We start from the raw sequence: 12,304 nt of genomic DNA on the forward strand, positions 1-12,304 counted from the left end.
GGATTTTCAACTTCAGAATCCTTGTGCGCCTCTGAGTCAACCCAGACCTGACATTAGTTGGGGAAAAGTAAAGGTGGTTGGTCGTTGTGCTGGCTATATGACAACCTCGTTAACCGTAGGCCACAAAAACAGATGAACTGTACATCATCTTCCCTATAGACCACAAGGTCTGAAAGGGGAACTAGTTAGGCAAGGTTCACATCTAACTTTGCATTTACTTGCACCTATCATTTGATCTGCTGGACCCTTGGGGCACTACATAAGATCTGTCAACCTTCTTTCTCCATTCTTATCTCTCATTTGTCTTTGATATAATTTCATTCAGATGTTCTTTCTGAAAATATTGAAGCCTGCCTGTGTGGACCACTTCGGGGGCTGATTTTGAGTTTGTGTTTCCACACAAACTGTCTTTGTAACCTTGTTTAGATTGAATATCTTTTGGGTCATTTAGCTTATAGAGCTCTGAAGTTTTTCTTTTCAAGCAGGAATTGTGATGCTTTTAAGTTTCATAGTATTTTTTGTTGAAATTCTCCTCACTTCATTATATATTTCCTAGGGCACCCTGACATTGCCCTCAACAAAGGCTCTCAGTTTATTTACATTTTTTTAAACATGCAATTCTAATATTGCTAATTTGGAAACATTATTTTGGCCTGTGATGTATTGACCTGATTGCATCTATTTTTAGGACCCTGAGACTATTTGTTATGATGTGAAATATGCCTTGCGGCTGTGTGCAGAGTTCAACCTCAAGAAAGCCTGTGTTCACATTTATTCCTTGATGGGACTTTATGAAGAGGCAGTTGACATGGCCTTGTGTGTATGTAGCTGTTTCATTCTTTTTTATAGTTTGTAGTGAAAACAGTTAAAATATGTTATTTAGATTGTGTCTATGTTGTTTAGATTTTGTCTATGTTGTTTAGATTTTGTCTATGTTGTTGTTAAGATTGTGTCTATCTTGATTAGATTGTGTCTATGTTGATTAGATTGTGTCTATGTTGATATGATTGTGTCTCCTATTGAACTATTCAGGTTGATGTTGAACTGGCTAAACAACAAGCAGACAAACCTGATGAAGACGATAAAGACATGCGGAAAAAACTTTGGCTTCGAATAGGTCGGTTTGACCCTAACCTGACATTATAAATACTGGGAAAGGTTATGGTAGCATGTTCTTAGTAAGCATCTGGTAACATTCACCTGACCAAATGCTCTTATTCTTATCTGCTGATTCATGTTGTTCCTGGAATAAATAACTCTTTCTCTCCTAAGGGACGATAACATTGATTGGAACCCATTTAACTAAATGTATTTTGGTTTGTAAAAAGAGAATGTATTCTCCTATAATTCGATACCAAATATAACATTTTCTGAAAACAAACAAAACAGTTATTGAAGTTTATTCTGAACAGGAGAGTGAAATGCAAAATGAATAACACCATTGGAAAGAGGAAAATAATTACGGAGAGAAAGAGTTAACACTATGTCATAGAAATATTTTGTTTTATCAATGTCCCAATGCTGTACACTTTTTGAAACAGTCTTTATATTTGAACCATTCTTTCTATTCCTAAAAAGGTTTGACATGGTTAACTTTAAAGCCAACTATTTATTTTCATTTTGACAACAAAAAGGAAATGTTTCCTCTGCTTGCTTACAGTCACATGACTTTTTGTTGCCTTGCAGCTCGTCATGTTGTAGAAGAAGAGAAAGATATCAAACGAGCCATGGAGTTCCTCCATGAATGTGACCGTCTCAAAATTGAAGATATTCTGCCCTTCTTCCCTGACTTTGTGACCATTGACCATTTCAAGGTGTGGTGACCACATTCGTTTTTACAGTTAGGTTATGATGGTTAGATAAAAATTTAATAAAGTAAAGTACCCTTCTCTGACCTTGTGATCTATAGGGTAGATAATGTAAAGGTTATCTATTTCATGTGTCGTTAAAATCTTCTATCTTATTCTGGGCGTTAAATATTATTTATTATTTTGTGGTTTGGTAATGGTTTATTAGTCAGTTTAGGTTTATGAATTGAATTGTAACATTTGGTTAGTTCTTGGCTAAGCAGAAAGATCAAGGCTATTTAATAATGCTTCGGAAATACATTTTGATATTTATTTTTGTTAAAAAATTGTAATGTATATTTTTCTGCCACCATCTTCTAAAAAATCTGTAAATACTCTTTACCGTAGAAGAAATTATTAAATTACATTTTATAATATCTCAACAATTACTTGCTACATTGTTTTTGTAAATTTAAAATATTTTTAAAAATTTACGATTTCATTATTTGAATGTTTGATGTGTGTAGGATGCCATCATTACCTCCCTTCAAGAGTACAACAGCCATATTGACAGTTTGAAACAAGAGATGGATGAAGCCACACAGAGTGCTGAGGAGATTAGGAAGGAAATACAGAGCTTTAGAAACAAGTGAGACAACTCGTGTTGCTTTGGTTTGGTCTAAAAACATAACACAATTTAATTTTTTATAAAACAAAAAAGTATTTCAATATTAACTTACACATGAAAGATCAAGATCTAGAACAGAGGAAAACAAATTTGAACCAAATAGATTTTTTTTTATCCCATTAATCCATATTGTCATAAAACGTAATATACATATTCATTTAAAACCTAAAATCGACATGTTGAGCTAATCATCCATGTTCCTACAATAAAAAAAAGAAAACAGACAAAGTGTGGACAAGGTAACAGCTTCATCTAAACCCAAGAAATTAATTAATTAATAAAAAAATAACATTTTATGACATTTGTTTATCTTTTCACAAAACTTTGTATATAACTCATTTAAAAACACATGACATGATTGTTTTGAGCTCTTCAGACCTGCCTACCAAAAAAAAAAGTCCAAATGTATAATGCTGATGGTCAAAATGCATATTTTGGCACCAAAATGCGTAACACTTACGCGATCCACTATTTTGTCATATATGTATGAATAATATTAGATCTAGATGTCATGATTAGATCTACAATCTAGATCAATACGACAATAGAGATGATATCTAGACTAGATCTGGATCTATATCTATATAATGAATATAATCTAGTCTAGATCTGGGTTCGAGAGTGTTACCCATGCCGTGAATCCGCTACAAACGTAGATCTACTCTAAACTTTCGTAGGCCTACCTTCATTTTATATAATACAGACGTTACTTCAAAAAAGAAGATGATTACGTCCTACGCGTCATGCATTTAGTCATGCATATTAACCAATGACTTAAATTCTGCCAAGTCACTGGTTTTCCTGGCTAGCTCAGGCAACCCATTCCATGCTCTAATAGCACTAGGGAAGAAGGAGTATTTGTACAAATTTGTCCTAGCATATGGGACGAGGAATGTGCCTTTATCTTTGTGTCTTTCAGAGTATTTTATTAAATTTTGTTTTTGTATTTGAAGATTATGGTTCAGTGTTTTATGTATGATTGCTACTTTACTTTTGAGCCTTCTGTCCTGAAGGCTTTCTAAATTTAGTGATTTTACTAAAGGTGTTACTCTAGTCAAATGTGAATATTCGTTTGTTATGAATCTCACTGCTCTATTTTGTGTCTGTTCCAGTTTCTTAATGTTTTCTTGAGTTGAGGGGTCCCAAACGGAGGATGCATATTCTATTATTGGCCTAACCAAGGTTAAATAACATTTTAGTTTTATGTTCTTATTTGATTTATAGAAATTTCTTTTAATAAATCCTAATGCTTTGTTTGATTTTTTTGTAGTTTCATCAATATGTGGATTCCATGATAGTTTTTCATTTATTATAACACCTAGGTATTTTGCATTTTTAGTCTGTGATACTGGTTTGCCATGAATAAGATAAGTGGAATTAATTTGTTTTAGTTTTTTTGTTACTCTTAACAACTGACATTTTTCTGGGTGGAAAGACATGCTCCAATTTGATTCCCATTTCTGTAATTCATCTAATTCTCTTTGTAAAATATCTGTGTCTTGTGTTGTTTTTATTGTTCTATATATTATGCAATCGTCTGCAAATAATCTGACTTTTGTTCCTGAACTAATGCAATTTGGTAAATCATTTATGTAAATTAAAAATAGTAGTGGACCCAAGACTGTACCTTGAGGTACACCTGAGTTTACTGTTATCGGTGTTGATTTAGAGCCATTTATTATTACAGTTTGTTCTCTCCCTATCAGAAAGTCTTTAATCCACTGATGCAGTGGACCATTAATGCCGAAATATTTTAATTTTTTAAGCAAACTATGGTGGTGAACTTTGTCAAAAGCCTTAGAAAAATCTAGTAAGATAGCATCTATTTGTTCACTATTATCTAAACCTTTTGAAAAATCATCAATTAGTCCTATTAGTTGTGTTTCACATGATCTATATTTCCTAAAGCCATGTTGGTATGGTGTGAGGACATTATGTTTGTCTAAGTGGTTTATGATGTTGCTACATATTATGTGTTCTAGGATTTTACATGTGATGCTGGTAAGTGATACTGGTCTGTAGTTCCCTGGGTCAGATTTTTCTCCTTTTTTAAATAGGGGGGTGACATTAGCTTCTTTCCAGTCCTTTGGTACTCTGCCCTGGTTAAGTGAAGCCTGAAAGAGTATTTTGAACACTGGGGCTAGCTCATTACTTAGTTCTTTGAGTAATCTAGCTGGAATACCATCAGGTCCAGAAGCTTTATTTGGTTTGGTGTTGGCTAATAGTTTTTGAATTCCATTTTCTTGTACTACTATATCTTCTATGTTGTCTACTTGGTTCAAATTCAGTAATATGTCTTTGTCTCCTGGGGCTGAGAATGCTGATGCAAAGTATTTGTTTAGAATGTTTGCTTTAGTTTCATTATCATTATGTATTATGTTATGTTCATCTTTTAATGGCGCTACGCCTGTTGTTTCCATTTTCTTAGACTTAATGTATGACCATAGGTTTTTGTTGTTATCTTTAGATATTACATTGTTTATGTATTCACTCTGCAGCTGTCTGCTTACTTTTTGGGTTAAGTGTTTAATTTTTATATACTTTTTGTAAACTCTTTCTGCATTAGTTTCTTTAAATTTTCTATAGAGGTTTTCCTTCTGTTTACAAAGCTTCTTTAGTCTATTATTAAACCAGCATTTATTTATTTTGTTTGATGTGTATTTAGTTGGTATATGATTTTCTATTATGCTTTTAAGATGGTTTCTAATGAAGTTCCAGAGGTCATCGACTGGTTGGTTAATGTCTTTTTCTAATAAGAATGTTTGTTGAAAGTTTAGTGCAGCTTGGTGTAGTTGTGTTAGGTTACATTTATTCCAGAGTAAGATTTTTCTTTTGGGTTTTGTATTGGCTACTGCTTTTATCTGACTGTGTATTTTTATGATCTCATGGTCTGATAGACCAGGGATAATTTCATAATCAACTACTAATCCAGGTCTGTTGGTTAAGAAGAGATCTAATGTGTTGTGATCCTTGATCTATTCTATACTAAGACTAAGAATCTAGTCTAGATCTAGACTAGGTGGTAGTAGATGTTATCGATCTAGATCTAGTCAATCTAAATAATACTACAACTAAATTGGATCTAGATTGTAGAGTAATGTAGAGAATCATGACATAACGTAATGACTAGCTAGACTCTAGCTAGATCTATTCCTGTATAACAAGTTATCTAGATTCTAGATCTAGAATCCAGATCTAGACTAGATATCTACAATGTCACTCAATGTGTTTTGAATCGATAGCACTTCGATATTTTTTTCTATACAAATGAATACGGGAATCAGGGATTCAACATAATTAATTTCTACTAATGAACTTATAAAAAAAAAAAAGTCACGTTGGTGTATCAGCCAACTGACGGTACCAACCCGCCACTCCCTCACTCTTGCGTTCTTCATTTCTAGACTAAATCTAATTGCTTTTAAGAACTAATCAATGTATAGATCTGGACACTATGTGTTTTTGGGAGATTTTGCGTAATGAATATGCATTTTGCGTAACGGTAGGCAGGTCTGGCTCATTATCCGAAATCTCTACTATCTTTAATACCAATGTCAAGAAAATAAAGCCTTTTTAAGCCCCCACTATTTAATCACATCTTTCCGGATAAAAACACATTGAAAGAAAGAAACTCTGGATATGTATCAAAGGGTAACTTAAGATAAAGTCTTAAGCAATTAAAAACGTTTATGGGAGATAAAACCAAAATAATAATTTTACAGCACCAGCATTGATCAGCGCACTAGGATCGGGTCAAATCAACACGGGAGCATCATTACAGAGTGATTGAGTTAAATAATGATCATATTTTATTAAAGGTTAAAAAAAAGATACAAGCTTTCAAGTAATGATAGAAATAGTCATAATGTCCTTATTAAGTTTTAGCTTTTTCTAGTAAATCTGTATTTATTCCATAAGTTAACAAAGCAGATAGAAATAACTCATTTAAATTGAATGGCAGGAAAGATTATACAATGAATTCATTTAGTTTGATTTGCAAACTAATTTGGGTTAAACTTACAATGTCAATTAGAACAGCAATAATTTTAGAACACAAATATAGATGATATTGACTAATCTTCTGAAATAACACATCAATGCACAATGTCCTATCATATAACTTGTACGATAAAGAAGCTAGTTTGAAACTATAAGCATTTTAAATAATGTATTGTGGAATAATTGTGACACATTATTTAGTAAAACCTTATAACTTATAGTTATGATATTAATGAAGTGTGGTCTGGGATTGAAAAAGCTCCAATATAGCCTGAAGAACAAAATGTAAAGCTATCTGTACCAATTATTAGACACGATTATTCTGTGTGATAGGGAGGGTCTCATAAATCTGTTTCTAGAGTGTAAGACTGGGAGACATAGATATAATTATACAAAGTTCTTCTTGAAACACACTGTGAAATATGACATTTCCATTGATTCATTCTATCTTATTTTCACAATACAATGTAACTTTACTCTTGCATTATTATTTATATTCTTTTTTCACAATAAGATGTAACTTTACCATAATTACCCTTGCCACAATCATTTATATCTTATTTTCACAATAAGGTGTAACTTTACCCTTGCACTATCATTTATATCTTATCATGCCATTGAATCATGATTGTATCTTATTCTCAGATATGCTTTTGTCAAAGCTGAAGATAAATGCTCAGCCTGTGGCTATCCTTTAATGTCAAGGGCATTTTATTTATTTCCATGTGGCCACAAGTTTCACATGGACTGTTTGATTTCTGAGGTGAGCCAACTCAACTAGTTTCATCCTGTTCAGTTCTATATATATTGTCACTAGGCTCTTGAGGCTTTGTATTTTAAACCAGTTTGTTCACAAAGATTGTATTTGTCTGCATCCCCAGGTCTTACCAAGTCTTCAATCTTCCAAGAAGAGTCAGGTAGAAGCTCTACAGAGAAAGCTTGCTGAAGGTGACAGTGGTCCATCACATAAGACAATGTCCTCATCTACCGGATTGAAGGACATGGATGTCAAGGTAAACTTGGGGGATAAGGGATCTGTAGAACTCTGGTGTCAGCAATTAAAACATTAGGAATAATGAAAATGTCTAAATTTGTCATACCCCACCACTGTTGGTCTGTCATACCTCACCACTATTGGTCTGTCTTACCCCACCACTATTGGTCTGTCATACCTCACCACTACTGGTCTGTCATACCCCACCACTATTAGTCTGTCATACCCTACCACTATTAGTCTGTCATACCCCACCACTACTGGTCTGTCTTACCTCACCACTATTGGTCTGTTTTACCTCACCACTATTGGTCTGTCATACCCCAACACTATTGGTCTGTCTTACCTCACCACTATTGGTCTGTCTTACCTCACCACTATTGGTCTGTCATACCCCAACACTATTGGTCTGTCTTACCCCACCACTACTGGTCTGTCATACCCTACCACTATTGGTCTGTCATACCTCACCACTATTGGTCTGTCATACCTCACCACTATTGGTCTGTCATACCTCGCCACTATTGGTCTGTCTTACCTCACCACTATTGGTCTGTCATACCCCACCACTACTGGTCTGTCTTACCTCACCACTATTGGTCTGTCATAACCCTACCACTATTGGTCTGTCATACCTCACCACTATTGGTCTGTCTTACCCCACCACTATTGGTCTGTCTTACCCCACCACTACTGGTCTGTCATACCCTACCACTATTGGACTGTCTTACCCCACCACTACTGGTCTGTCATACCCTACCACTATTGGTCTGTCATACCCCACCACTATTGGTCTGTCATACCCCACCACTATTGGTCTGTCATACCTTACCACTATTGGTCTGTCTTACCCCACCACTACTGGTCTGTCATACCCCACCACTACTGGTCTGTCATACCCCACCACTATTGGTCTGTCTTACCCCACCACTATTGGTCTGTCATACCCTACCACTATTGGTCTGTCATTACTTCAGGAACAAAAGTCAGATTATTTGCAGACGATTGCATAATATATAGAACAATAAAAACAACACAAGACACAGATATTTTACAAAGAGAATTAGATGAATTACAGAAATGGGAATCAAATTGGAGCATGTCTTTCCACCCAGAAAAATGTCAGTTGTTAAGAGTAACAAAAAAACTAAAACAAATTAATTCCACTTATCTTATTCATGGCAAACCAGTAACACAGACTAAAAACGCAAAATACCTAGGTGTTATAATAAATGAAAAACTGTCATGGAATCCACATATTGATGAAACTACAAAAAAATCAAACAAAGCATTAGGATTTATTAAAAGAAATTTCTATAAATCAAATAAGAAAATAAAACTAAAATGTTATTTAACCTTGGTTAGGCCAATAATAGAATATGCATCCTCTGTTTGGGACCCCTCAACTCAAGAAAACATTAAGAAACTAGAACAGACACAAAATAGAGCAGTGCGATTCATAACAAACGAATATTCACATTTGACTAGAGTAACACCTTTAGTAAAATCACTAAATTTAGAAAGCCTTCAGGACAGAAGGCTCAAAAGTAAAGTAGCAATAATACATAAAACACTGAACCATAATCTTCAAATACAAAAACAAAATTTAATAAAATACTCTGAAAGACACAAAGATAAAGGCACATTCCTCGTCCCATATGCTAGGACAAATTTGTACAAATACTCCTTCTTCCCTAGTGCTATTAGAGCATGGAATGGGTTGCCTGAGCTAGCCAGGAAAACCAGTGACTTGGCAGAATTTAAGTCATTGGTTAATATGCATGACTAAATGCATGACGCGTAGGACGTAATCATCTTCTTTTTTGAAGTAAAGTCTGTATTATATAAGATAAGAAGATAAGATATAGTATTGATATTGTCTATTGCTAAGATATAGTATTGATATTGTCTATTGCTAAATTGTATAAGTATTACATTCATATGTAAATTGTCACACTGATTCTAGCAGTCCAGCTAATGATTTCTACATATTCCTAAACATCTATTATTTATTTAATTCTTAACTGAATACATCAAGGAATTAAGATGATTATTTTAAAAAATTATAATGGTCAAACCAGAGTTTTCACTGTGTGACAAACTAGTTATTACTTTTTTCTCCAAACTGTCAAATTTCAATGGAAATCATTAGATTTCTAAATCCATGTCCAGTTTACAGTTTCTATGAATTAGCAAGCTAATACGAGGATGTGTCCAAAAGTGGTTGTTTCAAGTTCATAAGAACAAGACCATCAGTGAAACTGTAAACAGTGGGATGTGTTGTTCACTGGCTTAAACCACTTGGCTACCTGAGGGGGACTGAGCTCAAATCCTGAGGGAATTTTTATTTGGAGCTGTGGTTCATGGAAACCAGACTTTCCCCTCTTCCCAACATGTCCACAAAGTCATTGGACCAAAGTGTACTGAACATGCTATAGGGCCATGGGAAACAGGCTTTTACAAAGGAAATAATAAATACAATTAGCTTTGCCCAATTTAAAACTTTAAATAGCAAGTATGACTAAATTATCACAGATCTCGTAAGTCATTTTTTGCAATGGAACGTATACTTACTTTCCTAACTTTATTTTTTTTTTAACCTAGAGTTAACTGTAATTACTGGATCCTACATTTTTTTTTATGACCAAAATGAAATGTGTATTTCATTTATTTTCTCCCAGACAAAGTTGGATGAATTGGTTGCCTCCGAATGTATTCTGTGTGGAGATTTTATGATAAGGTTAGTACTCAAATATTTCAGATTTTTTTTTTAATTGAATGGTCAGGTTGTATTGGAATATTAATTAGTGTCAATGATGTTCTGAAATACTTACCAAGCCACGCTATAGAGGATTTTTTTTGTTACTAGATATTCTAGACATTTACCCAGTCATGCTCTAGTGAATTTTATCAAATTTGTTTCTAGATCTTCTAGAAGAGTTAGCCAAGCTCATAAACAAAATGTTGCTAGATAGTCTCTGCATTATTCCTTTAAAGACACTGAAACTGAAACTTTTTCTCTGCTAGAGACAGGTATCAAGTGGTTTACTTATATAAAACCTGTGGTTTGAGTGCTAGCCACAGAAGTGTTAAGTGATTTGCTCATATAGAACCTGTGGTTTGACTGCTAGAGACAGGAGTATCAAGTGATTTGCTCATATAGAACCTGTGGTTTGACTGCTAGAGACAGGAGTATCAATTGATTTGCTCATATAGAACCTGTGGTTTGACTGCTAGAGACAGGAGTATCAAGTGATTTGCTCATATAGAACCTGTGGTTTGAGTGCTAGCCACAGGAGTATCAAGTGATTTGCTCATATAGAACCTGTGGTTTGAGTGCTAGCCACAGGAGTATCAAGTGATTTGCTCATATAGAACCTGTGGTTTGAGTGCTAGAGACAGAAGTATCAAATGGTTTACTTATATAAAACCTTTGGTTTGAGTGCTAGAGTTCAGTCTGAGAATTTCTAAACATAAAAACTAGTTTCTCAGGTTCAAAGAGGATTTATTTAGATTGAGTATTAGGCTGACTACCTCTTGTAATATCCCGTCAACAAACAAAAAAGTCCTGTTGGTTCATTTTAATTTATGAATTCTTTAAAAAATTTTATTTCTATACATTTTAGGTGTGTGGATAAACTATTTATTGAAGAAGATGAATGGTCATCAGTTGCTGCTGAGTGGGAATAGTTGACTCCATTTGTACTGGGGATCTATTGAACTTTCACTACAATTGTATGTAGTGGAGATGTTCTTGTGAATGCTGACAGAATAGGAGGCAGTAATGAGCAAGAGTGTAAGAGTTCGCTCATACATTCATGCATTGCACAACTTGTATCAGATATATATGGGCTACAGATAGTAATTTAGGACATTATTTTACTGGATAACAAAAAGGTGGATTTTAAAAATAAAATTATAATGACATGACCTTGACATTCCAAACCAAAACTTCAATTTTTGTGTGTGGCTGAGTGACATAAATCTCTTAACACGAGGCTCAAGTTCAAATCCCAACTCAAGCTGAGCTGTAATTGCCGAATGCCAAATGGCAGCACAGAAACCTTCTCCCAGATCCCCCCTCCTCCCACAAGTCCACAAAGTTCCACAGAGCATGCCATAGTATAAAAAAAAATTCACTATGAAAAAAAACAATTTTCAAAAAGTAAAAATTGTTCTCAGACTCTATTTGCTTTAGAGATCTATTCATTTTTAAGTTCTTTAATATGTTCAAACTTTTAATATGCTCACCCTGCAGCATACTGTTTTCCTTTTCTGTCAATTCATCCTTTTTAGTGCTGCAAAAATGTGTCTAACAAATTGTATTTTGACCGAAGTTGGCAGTCGCAGTGTGTGATCTTAACAAAAGACACGTTTGTTCTGAATGGCTAAAAAATATTTTCAAAGCTTCTCTAGTTGGCAATGTGTTTGCTGTGATATATAGTTCATGTCCTTATTGTGTGCAATATGTTCATTTGGATTTCTAAGTGAGAGAAGTGTGTCTGTCAGTGTGGAAACCTGTTTTGTTTGTTGGGTCATGTTGATGAGTTCAATTCATTGTTCTCACTAGGTTGAATTAGAACAAACAAATGTCAATTCATGCCATTATTTAATGTCATCAGTACAACTGTTACATTAGGTTTACATTTAAATATGTTTGTTTTGGTAATTCTAATGAAATTAAATTTATAAATGACATTATTTTAAAATGTTAACAATAGTCTACATTAAATACATAAAAAAATCACAAATCACAATTTCTTTTTGTAATCCATTTTTTATATAACAATGTTATTCTCTGTGTCGGGTATAGGAGGAAAATACAGTATTACTTTC

At 34.0% G+C, this 12,304-nt stretch overlaps 1 protein-coding gene across 3 annotated transcripts in view; it reads left to right on the forward strand.

Annotated features, from left to right (window-relative positions):
- LOC106054438 (vacuolar protein sorting-associated protein 18 homolog) overlaps positions 1-12,225 on the forward strand; it is a 36,517-nt gene extending 24,292 nt beyond the window's left edge. For all 3 annotated transcript variants that reach the window (XM_056044582.1, XM_056044583.1, XM_056044584.1), the window contains 8 exons: positions 689-820; positions 1,033-1,117; positions 1,687-1,814; positions 2,315-2,436; positions 7,120-7,237; positions 7,356-7,487; positions 10,150-10,208; positions 11,095-12,225. In XM_056044582.1, the coding sequence (XP_055900557.1) occupies positions 689-820; positions 1,033-1,117; positions 1,687-1,814; positions 2,315-2,436; positions 7,120-7,237; positions 7,356-7,487; positions 10,150-10,208; positions 11,095-11,158 (840 nt within the window). In that variant the 3' untranslated portion in view covers positions 11,159-12,225. The remainder of the gene's footprint in view (positions 1-688; positions 821-1,032; positions 1,118-1,686; positions 1,815-2,314; positions 2,437-7,119; positions 7,238-7,355; positions 7,488-10,149; positions 10,209-11,094) is intronic.
- Positions 12,226-12,304: the final 79 nt, after the last annotated feature.

Source organism: Biomphalaria glabrata, chromosome 10 (genome assembly GCF_947242115.1).
Source record: "Biomphalaria glabrata chromosome 10, xgBioGlab47.1, whole genome shotgun sequence".
Lineage (NCBI taxonomy): Eukaryota > Metazoa > Mollusca > Gastropoda > Planorbidae > Biomphalaria > Biomphalaria glabrata.